The sequence below is a fragment of the Hylaeus volcanicus genome, chromosome 3 (assembly GCF_026283585.1).
Source record: "Hylaeus volcanicus isolate JK05 chromosome 3, UHH_iyHylVolc1.0_haploid, whole genome shotgun sequence".
NCBI lineage: Eukaryota > Metazoa > Arthropoda > Insecta > Hymenoptera > Colletidae > Hylaeus > Hylaeus volcanicus.
Window position 1 is genome coordinate 29,599,908 of NC_071978.1, and position 11,546 is coordinate 29,611,453.

Here is an 11,546-nt window from a genome sequence, read left to right on the forward strand (position 1 = left end):
GAAATTTGGAAAAAATTACGTTTGTCGCGTAAAGTGTCTTCTGATAAGAAAAAATATAATTTGTGCTCATCGTGCATCGTTCGCGGTGAGAATCGTTCGTGTATCAACCGAGAACCGGCCGAGCCTGCTGGAAACCGAATCGCTCGTTAACCTTCTCGCGTGCCGAGGAGTTGTTTATTCTACGCGATGCGAGCCGAAATGAAATCTTATTCTAAATTGCTTTAACGAATCGCGCCAAGGAGACTCGTTACGACGAAGCAAACGGATGGTTAAATCGTTCGCAGGACGATTGCAAGGTGTGTAAGATACGCGACACGTTACTTACTCGGTGATACCTGAAAACCATCTGGGAAATCGCAACGAGAATTGTTGTTTATTCTAACGCTCTATCGGATGAGATGGAAAAGTCCTTAGCCGACACGAAAGGCAACCGAGAGGAAAGATGCGATACTCGCGCACACGTTCGTGAATAGACATATTCTCACCAGCGAACCGTGGCCTATAATTCGCACAGGGATCGTTCGGCTTTTACGATTGTCTGCCAGACTGCGGCCGAAACTAGCCTTTCGGTCCCGTCGTTCCCTTCTTCGCGAACCCTTCGTTCGTTTCTTCTTCTTTCTAGTGCGTGTTCCTCAGCTTCCAGAGTATGCACGCGAGTCCTTGACCAGGTGTGCGACTCTGGTGCCGTGCATAAATTTCTCTTTCTGGGTGATAACCGAATTCGCGCTGTTTCGGTCGAAAGAATCTGTCGAGAAAATCTATCTACTTCCAATGAAAAATCATTCAATACGCAGAGAAAGGAGTTGGCCCGCGAGCCTGACTAAGTACGGCATAATCTCCCGAGTTACGTACCGTAGACGGCACAGCACCGTAGAACGGCAGGACGGAGATTATACCGTGATTGATCAGACCTGCCGGTATTTGATCTCCTTAGGACTCGATCTATTGCGAGTTTCTTGGTGGTTCGAGACGTTTTCCAAGAGGAGGTTTTCGAACAAAGCGGTCCGTGTGTCGTCGTTACTACATTCTCTCGGCTCTCGACGCAACGCTGGCACAGATTTCGCATTTGTTGGATCTCGAAACTCTTGTACAGTTTATACTCGAACATTTGTTTCAAAGTTGTTCGAGCGGAATCCCGTTACTCCGTATTGTCGGGACGATAAATAATCCGTTAAACGAAACTATTCGTGTTTTTGGTAAGCACAATTCGTTTGAACAAGAATTAAAGGATAGGTGTGTTTACAATCGTATTATTTGCAGGTTTCCGGGACACCGTTACCATGAAACGCCAGGGTCGTTAATCTTCCTCCATTTAGCGATACAATTTTACCCAAAGCGCGTCTTCAGACCATCGTCGTCCCTTGGAAATAATTCATTCCGCGTTGGTCCGACAGCGAGTATCAAATTTGTCGTGTGCATCGCGTATCCTTCGACACAATAGCGCGACTACCTCCCTCGCGGTATAAATAATTACACGTTGGAGGCGCGTGGGGCTCGATATAGTCGTAGCATCGCGATTTACTAGTTGCGGCAGCCGGCGTCTCCTTTTACATTTTCGTTTCCTCTGTCTGTCTCTGTTCCTCTGGCGGAGATAACCGGTTGGTGGAATGATGGATGCACCAGCGTCCCGACGTTCTGTCGCGCGTCACGCACAGGCGTCGCTATTCTCACGTGTAATTCGTATTAGCTTGCACTACTTATAATCTGTTGTGCTCTTCCCTCCTCGCTCATCGTCTCTTTTGCGCGCATTAACCGGCATAAACACTAACACCTTTTTAAACACCGCGAACGCTTTTCCCAGTAGGCGATAGTAAATCGACATTATGTAAACGAATGCGTATCGCGGCAAATGATTCCTGTTCGTCGAAACCACGAAACTCGGTACGTCAAAACGTCCGCGCGAAGACGATTAAACGCGAAAGAAAACAACTGTTCCGCGCACGTGCCTTCTCAAGATCGTTGTTTGCTTTTCTTCTCGATTGGCCGAGATGTACTCGGACGAAACGGTTTCTTTGTCGAGACAAAATTTGCGGCACCTCGATTAATTTCATCATCCGTCTAGACGCGATGCGAATAACTCGACGAAAATATACCCGATCGTCGAATTCGTATCAACTTTCTGCCTGTTACTTTGACCTGCTCGAAATCGATCGCGAGGATGGCTTCGGGATTTCAAACGTAACGCGGACGATGACCGGTAACGGGAGCCGAAAGGTATCCGTCACCGTCAAGTTTACAGAATCCGCGGGGATCTCGGACGAAGCCAGTCGCAAAGCTGGCGTAACGTTGGAATAATGCTGCATGCAGCCGCGGCTTGCACACGGAAGCCCCGACTAATAATAGTCGAGGAACACTGGCCGAGGAAGCCTCGGGCAGACTTTGATTCCGAGAAATTGTCTCGTATTTTTCCGAGTACTTCCGCCGCGGACAGCTCGAAACGACCACGTTCGCCGAATCCCAGCCACGAATGGACATGTTGTTTTGACAACCGCTTCGATCCTCGGCGACTCGTTTCGGGACGAGGCGAGGAAAGGTTCCGTCGACTTCCTCTGGCAGGTGACGAATGGGGTTAAACCGGCACGAGCCGTCGCCGACTCTCGGGCCTTTCCACGGTTCTGAGTGTTCCCAGCATGGCCAGGAACGCTAATAATGTGTCTTCCCCCCTGGCCGAGCTTCTTTTGTGCCGCGGCGCACTGTATATTTTTGTTTCGCGGAGAACACACTGCTCCTGATACAAGCCGCCATTTTAAGCACACAAACAATCCACCTTGGTATTCGTGTTCGCTACCGGTAATGATGATAGCGTTTTACAAACAACGGCTGTACGGAAGACATTGAGCACTCTTTGATGTCTCTTCCGATAGGTCCCGTGCCGCCTGTATTGTTTCGTTTTGATTACTCCCACGCGCTCGTATCGATTTCGGTGAGAAACGCGTGGCACGTGGAATCGCCTGACCGCTTTTGCTTTCGTTCGTTCGAGGGAACGAAACCGTGGAAACTGTGTGATGGACCGAGGTGTCCTTCGACGCCGACGGTCAGGCTTCTCATTTTTTTTTTTTTTCTGATTGCAGAAAAAGCGCCGCGGCACGGACAGCTCCTCCGGAAAGCGCAGTAACATAAAAGACCGGGTTCTTAGTCATCGGTGCAGATTTCATGCTCAGATGAGCTTTTGTCGAACGCGGGGACTCATTGTATGCGAATTACCAGCGAATAGGCACGGGTAGAATAGGGTCCCGGATGAGAAACTTCACGATCTACTTACTGGGTGCGCAGAGTGAACGCAGCGGAAGTGATGCTCGATGGCAGGTGGAGGCCTTTGATGATTTCCTGCCAGAGCTTCTTGTTGATTACGTCGACGAGCCCGCCTCGGGCGATCACCAAGTTGTACAACTCGTACAGGTCCAGGACCGACTTCGCCATAATCGGTAACCGATTGATCGGAGTCCCTGAAAGTAAAACAGACCGTTACGTACAACACGCTCGAAATCTGTCGTAAAAGATGTGAGAATGTTCAAGCGTTAAATTGCACGCGTTGCAACTCGACGTGTACGCTTCATTGCCGCATCAAGGGCAGCAAAAAGTGGACAAGACCGAGTCGCGTGATAAACAAAATACGATCTAAACCCTGACGGTGCATTATAAGTTCTGCGAAATTACCGATACGAAAAAATTTACGATAGTCGTATCATTCCGATCGATGTCGCTTCTCATCGTCGACTCAAAGTCACCTTCACCGCATCCTGAACGCGACTACGTGATTACAGCCTAAAGTATGAGGGAAATAAACCGAGAAAAAAAATTGGAGAAGGGTTAAAGCGAAGGTGTATCGCTCGGTTCGAAGTAAAATTCGAGACCTCGGGGTCTCCTTATCCGTCACGTGATCGACTCTGGCGCATTTTCGACGATGCTTCGCACAGGGTGCACCGACGAAATTTTACGAGGTTTGTCCAAGGCTTCCAGCGAGGGGCGTTAACAAGACCAATAACGAATTCGTAACGATCACGCGAGCGCTGTAGCTTTTACGAGCTCCTTACCTGTATCGTACGCGAGTGTGCAGCAAATAGCAGACAAAAGACAAGCTACGCTGGACGAGAAGGGTTGTCTAGAGGAAGGATAGGACCAAGGGTCAAAGTGTTCGATTCGATGAAAGTCTCGTAATCCCGAGTGATCCTCTCATAATCCTCGAAATAAATAGTCTTAGGGTAACCGGCACATCTTGTCTTTAAGATTGCAAGACCAGCGCTAAGAGACGGTTAGTTACAGTCGTTCGAACAGATTTCAATAACTCCGTGAGATTTCATCTATGCAGTCGACGCATTCACCGTGACGTCGAATTTTTACGAGCTTGTTCGAGATTCGTGTTAACGGGGTGTTAACAGCAGTAGCGACGCGTTCGCGACTATCTCTACATATACGTAAACGTCGACTTTACGAGCTTTCGCGTTACCATAATCCGACGCGATGCTTTCAAAATGTGCGCACGGACTAAAATGATCCAGAACAACGCGCGAATTTCTATACGTGTTAAACTGCGCGGTGTCGTCACGACATCGGATATTTTCATTACTTATTTCAAAAGATAGATACGTTAACACTCTTTGCCGCTACTACTACGAGATCTACTCGAAGCTTATTCGATGCATGGTATTCGAACTCGTTGATTTTATTTTTCTTTCTTTTCAACCGCGACATCTTCCTAGAGGTGAACGAAGATCAAGGTGAGAAGTTCCCGCATCGCGACGTTCAGGTGGACGTTCGCACTAAATGCATAATTCCAACACGATTTAAAGTCACGCGAAAATACACCGGCAGCCGTGTACACTGCGTGGTAGACTCGCCGGCTCGAAGCCGGTAAATTTTACGAGTTTGTCCAGAGGTTCGAGTTAACGGGGCGTTAACAAGGGCAATACTCGTGACTATCGCGCGTGCGAGCACTCCTTTGCGGCTCTTTACGAGCTCACGAACGATTCCTCGTACGAAACACCTCGGTGTAACAGCAGCAGTATCACCACCAGGTAACAACAACACCAACAACAACAACGCAGCCCCAGCGAGAGGAATAATAAGGAGAAAAGGCCGCGGAAACGGCAGCAGTATCTGTAATAATAATAATAGCGAGAGGCAGATAACTAGACTCGGTATGCTCACCCTGTTCAACAGAACCGAGCAAACTTCCATCGAGACGGTTAGCGACGGCTTCGATGTGCGCATTACCGATCGTCTTAATATTTATTTATTTGTTTGTTGTACAAGAAAAAACTTTAGTTGGACTTGATAAAACAGAGGAGAATATGTTTATCATGGTGGTCCTTGTGTTTCGTTCTTAAAATGTTGTTTGCAGAAACCTGACCAAGGCAGTGTGACCGAGGTGATATCAAATGTCTAGCGATAAGTCCTAGATACTATGCCAAAAGAGTGAAACCACGTGAAACACGGGAGAATGTTGTTCTAAGCTCGCGATAGAAAGAACACCGAGCGCCCATCGCTACCATCGTGGCATCGTATCGCAGGATCGTTTATCCGCCATCGAGAAGGACGAAGGGGGCTGCCGCCATTTCTGCTCTCGAGAGTGGAGGCAATAAAACGTAGCAGACCGGGGTAGGGGAACCAGCAATTTCGGGCTATCGAGCGTGGCCCCTCCGGCTTTATTATTGGCCCTGCAATTATTGTTGATATACGCGCAACCCGGCAACCCAGGCATAATGCTCCTATATAGGGCGCAGCGATAAAAGCTGCGCTCGCAAAATGGCGCCCGATTCTTCCCTACCTCCCATACTCCGCCCGCTCCGTCAAACCTGCGGACTCGAAAGCCCGTACATGTCGACCGACGCGGTTCACGCTTTTGTTCTCGACTTTGTCATCTTACAATTGCAGCCATACGAATCGAACGTTGCGACGATCTTGTCGTTATTTTCACGTGGATTTACTTTGATAGAAACAGCAAACGTATCATTTCGTGCGCGATAACCGGGCCAGATGACGGAACCGTGATGGACGTCGCGCGAAAGACGAGGTCCTGGAGAACCCGAGAACAGAAAGAAAGGCGTGGGAGGCGGCGATGGGCGACTCATTGTTCGGCACCGAGCAGAAATCCGCGACCAAAGAAGGAAGACAGAGATGCAAAGATAAGGAGAAAGAAATGGCGAAGGGAGAAGAACGGAGGGAACCACGGGCGAAGAAGGAGGCGAAGGGAAGAGAGAAGAGGCATTTCAGGATGCGATTACGACTTTTCTTGGTAGGGCGTCCAATCAGCAGTTATTTTTATAATGACTGCCGCCACCGCCGCCGTCGCGGCCGTGTCCCGCCAGCGCATTCGAGCCGTAGCGAGCCGCAATGGTGGCCATTGCATGCTCGCTTCGACCAGCCAAAGTAGCCATTCGACTGGCGTACAGGCGTTACGTGTTACGTACTATCGTTGTTCATAATTTCACGCGGTTCGTTGAGAACGGAGGGGGTGGGCGAAACTGGCGCGATGTACATGCCGAGCCACCCGGCTCGCTCACCCCCATTAACCTTTTTCAGTCGCGCGAAAATCGAGTTCCGTTCGAAAGGACTCGATTTCGGCCGATACAGTGATATCTGTTGTTTGAACACTTTCCTGATGTTTCTCGAGGTATCCTGACCGGTTGCGGGCCTATGCACATAACCCTGAGATTCTATCGCTCGACGCATTTCACGAAGCATAACCTGCGACGGTAACATAATGGCAGGTTGTGGTTTTTCACGCTATCGTGACAAATTAATGTTCCTTTATCTGTCTGCTCGCTGTCCACTGCATATTCAGCAAATTCAGCTTCGTATCGGACAGGCAAACGTGGACGTTCTCGTATACGTTCAAGAGGCATTACTCGAGTTCGTCCGACTAATTTTTTTTTTGCACCTATCGTGCATGCCGAATTAACTTTACGTCAATCGTCAAGAGAATGGCGCAACTAATTGTGAGACGTGAGGCACGTGTACCGTGGTTGACGCGATACTTCGAAGGAAACGCCACTGGCCCTGATTCGAATCGCTCTACGTTTCGAACGACAGACGTTAACGAGACAGCGCGATCGCGAAACAGGCTCTAGGACTCGAAGGTAATGGCAAGGTTGTTTTTCGTTCGTCCACGTTGTTCGATAATATGGTAGGACGATAGCACCGAAACGAAGCACAACCGACCCGTCGACGCACACCAGAGAGGGGATAATTGGTATACGAAACAAAATGTTGCATTTTATGGGTTATTGCGAAGTATATTGGGCGGGTAGGTTTGGCGGGCCAGGGGAGTGCCCGATCTAATAACGATCGACTATGTCGGAGGCCTTTATTAACCGACGCAGGAACTGAGGCCTGCGCGGCTGTTTTAAAAGCCGAACGGTCGCGCGCGAAACGACTTTTCCAGGAATCTCGCGTGGCGACCCTAGAATCTATCGAATAAACTGCCGACGGAATATACCCCGAACCACGCATCGCTTACCTTCCCTTCGAGTTTTGTCCCGCAACGGTCTACTATCACGATTTCTTATACGACTTGCGAAAGTGTTGGCTGCAATTATTATTCAACAATACCAGCAAAAAATCTCTCCGAAGAAGTATTCGGTTGGGAGATCAACGAACCATATCGTCCACTCGGTATCCGCTTAATAGCGTTCTTCCCGTCCGTGCTCCGCGATCCTCGAACGGACAAAAGAAACGACGAGGGAGAGAGTAGACGGCGAGGAACGTCGCCGTGGAGCACGAAGTGGACGCAGAAAATGGAAAAAAAAGGAAGAGCCTCTCCGCGCGGGTTAACTTTGTTAGCGCTCGGTATTATCAGAGGAGCGAAAGACCGAGATTGGCATTGCGAGGAATAGCCGGGAGGGGGTGGAGTTTCATATGAAATACACGCGACATTTACGGCCTCCACCGGCTTGGGCCCCTGCAAAGACGCAAACGTATTATAAATAGATCTCTCTTCCGCTCCTACCCCGTTCCGTGAACACCCTTAGCACCACCGACCATTCTCTCTTTCCTTCTTCTTCTTACGCGGGCTCCAGCCCTTCGTTCCACACACCGAGAAAGGGTCCGCAGGAAAAAAGGAGAGGACAGCAGCCGCCGCCGCTGCGAACAGTGCTACAATCTGCTTTATAATCTTGTTAGGATTTCGCGGAAATATTGGCGTAATTTACGATCCGTCTTAGCGGAGCTAACTGTCAAGGGAGTCGCGATGGAACGTCGAGGGGTTGCGCCGGGTCTCGCCTCTGCCTCGTCAAACGCGAGTCGAGCAGACACGCGCCCCCTTTCCCTCCCTGTTGCACTTTATTACCTCCCTTCTTTACCGCCTCTTTGACTTCGTCTTCGCACATCTCCCAACTGAAATCCCTAATACGAGTTCTGTTTAACACTTTCGACATTGTTCACCCACTCGGACCTTTAAATATCGTCCAATGGAATCCCCTTCGTACCCTGTACCCTTGTGTGCTGCAATAAGGAGGCAGCTCCAAACATTAATCCTACCCCCACCGCTCTGAAAAGGAAGGATGGAATCCGGAATGACATAATTTCATAATTAGGTTCCTATGATATGAAAAAGAAAAAGAAAGAAAATTTCAAAAATCTGAGATTTAAAACGTTTTTTTTTTTATTTTCGAAAAAAATTTGAAAAAATGGTGCTGCCTCCTTATCGATGCACACCCCTCATTTGAAACGTTAACGAATAAGTCATCGTTTTCTTAGCGTCCACAGGAAGCCAAGATCGTCGCGACGCGATCTCGATATATCGCTGAGTGAAGTAGGATTATCATTGGGCTGTGCCCTTCTGGCAGGAGCCCTTCTATCGAGGCATCGAAATCTCTCCGACTAGAATAGAAGATCCCCCGCGAACCTCCCTGAAACCACTTGTTGCTCGCCGATCAAATAATTGTATCTCCGTCGGTGGCAACCCCCTGGACCGACCCCGGGAGTGGCTTACGTCTCGTGGGTGGCATCCTCGGTCTCGTTTCAGAGCCCTCGCCTAATCCCGGAAAACAAAACGATCCTATATCGCGTGCTAGGAGCCGTCAAGAAACGAGCATCCTCCTCTCGTCGTGTTCAGTGTTTGATCTAAAAAAAATACGTTTACCAAAACTTCGTTAGCGTCTACCATTCAACAAAGATTAAGAATCATCCGTTGAATGCACTAATTGTAACAAATAGGAATTAATGGTATCGTTTTGTGAGATTAATAATGTTCAAAACTGTGATAAATAATTGTCTACGGCGTTCTTGACATTTGTGCCCCATCCAGAATTAGTCCTACTCGTTGTACGTCCAAGTGCACGTCATCAGCGTCACTCGGGGGATGACGTTTCCGGGCGACGTGGATCAGGACCGCGCTCCAGAAGATAGACAAAACACGATCCGCAGCCAGGGCGTGGCGCGCGAAGGAATAATTCCACCTCGTCCGTCTTCGTTCGTCCGCTTTCTTCGTCCGTCTTTCTTTCAGCTCTTCTTCCTCGTCCGGTTGGCCCGTGATACTCGCAAAGACTCGTCTGCAACCTGGGTGGGCCACGGCTTGATAGTAACGGCGAGCCACGACCTATATATACGCGTTGGCCGACGAAGCGACAATAAAGTCTCCGAATAATATCACGAGCAATAAACCCTTACTGCGAGCTGCCAAAGGAGCGATTGCACTGCTCGAAATACCATTCGAAACAATAAAATCAACGCCTCGCTCCGTCCGTTCCGTCCCATTCTGACTCATTGTCCGCCTCGAACAGCAATGTCTTCTGCAGATTGAATCACAGTCGAAGAAAGGTTCCGTGTACATTTTTGTCCAAGTCGAGCGCAGTCTTCTCGGTGTATGAAAGACGAACGGAAGAAGAAAAGGAGAACGAAGAGGACGTCGAGTACTCTCGAGCGTCGTCGTTTGTTTGCTCGCAGACGGCTGGTGCGTCGTGGCCCCCTGGTCGCGATCACGAGTACGGGGGATGCACGGCTGGGAGGACTGCCAGGCACTTGCCAACAATGTGGCGAAGCTTTGATGTGACGTAAAATGGCACGTTAACCGGTACTCCGTTGCTCTAAGGCCGGCAGTTACCGCAACTTTCCATCGACGTGCGTTTGAAAACGCGTCTTAGACTCCGCTTTGATACGGAACATGAAGAACGAAACAGTCATCGCGGGATCGACAGTAGCTGTCGTTGAAAACGAACGATCGAAGGAAGCGGAGATCTCGAACGTTAACTCTCGGTTCGTTGGACCAATCATCCAACGGAGAATCCACGGAGGGAAGACGCGCGCGGCTATTTACAGGGTTATAAAATGCCAATGCAGGCCGCGATACGGCGGCCCGGTCGCGTTATTATCCGATGCCAGCCATAAATCAACCTGTATATCGAGCTCCGCAGAAATAACTTTCGATTCGTGCTTGTCATTCTGCCAAAATAAGGGTTTAAGTCCGTCGTTGCGACGGCGACTGCATGGCGTCACGACCCAAATATCCCCGCGGGTTCCATGGCCGCGTGCGGCGCGTTCCTCGCCTCTATCGCGACGCGGATTCGTCAGGGATCGTAAACGCGCCGATGCGGTTGTGAGCTTTAACGACGTTAATCGCGGCGAGGCAGCTCGTCGCGCGATAATTACCTCCGTCCGAACCTTTTGCAATACGCAACCAATCCGTGTCTTTAAAGGAAAGCTCGTTAAACGACCACCCAAAACCTTTGCCGACCGAATTGGGTGCGTTTCTCGCGATGTAGCAGCTTGAAATTTTTATTTGTTCAAACAAAAATTCGAGTTCGCATTCAACGAGCAAGCGGATAAACATTCGTTTGGAATTTTTCTCCTAAGGAGGAGAGGATGGAGGAAGCAAAGTTCGAAGAGAGAGAACATAGACGAAGTGGGGGAGACGATATATCAAGAACCCCCAGAGCGATCGGCGCTGTTGTGAAATATTAATAAGCAAATTAGTTCAGACTTAGTGGCCCCGCCAATACTAAACCGGCAGGATGGAAATGGCCGTTGGCCGTCTAGCACGCTCGTATTTCACTTCCCACGCCTGGCCGCAGCGTCGAGGCCGCAGAACGCGGAACCCGTTCTCCAATTTCTTTCGCTCATCCGAACCAACCCTCCGCGCGTCGCGTTTTCCCGCGGATCATCTTCGGCTGGATCGACTTCGAGGAGGTGAACGCGATCCCGGATGAAAAGTCGAATCGAACGATTCGCTTGGGATCGCGAAAAAGCCAGCCACCGCGACATGTTAATCAATCGTCGAGCTCCGAACGATAACTCTTGTCACGGGCCGTCGAACTGTGCTCGTGAGGACACCGTTGATGAAGGAAAGGGGGAAGCTGCAAGTCGAAGCGAAGGCAGACTGTCGGAGCAAGAATTCGACAATTACGTCACGGGAACGTAACGGATGATCGGCGAGAACGGCCGGCGTCGAGACGTCTAGAATGTGCGAACGTCATCCTGCTAAATGCTTTTCGCTCGGCTCGAAGAGCTCGCGTGCGCGAGCTATCTATAGCACTGGAACGTGCCGGAGAACCGTCCTGAGCTCTCTCTCTCTCTCTCTCTCTCTCTCTCTCTCTCTCTCTCTCTCTCTC

At 49.7% G+C, this 11,546-nt stretch overlaps 1 protein-coding gene across 3 annotated transcripts in view; it reads right to left on the reverse strand.

Annotated features, from left to right (window-relative positions):
* Positions 1-11,546, reverse strand: part of LOC128874476 (protein dead ringer homolog) — an 82,326-nt gene that overhangs the window by 4,336 nt on the left and 66,444 nt on the right. For all 3 annotated transcript variants that reach the window (XM_054119312.1, XM_054119311.1, XM_054119310.1), the window contains one exon: positions 3,263-3,446. In XM_054119312.1, coding sequence (XP_053975287.1) covers positions 3,263-3,446 — 184 coding nt within the window. The remainder of the gene's footprint in view (positions 1-3,262; positions 3,447-11,546) is intronic.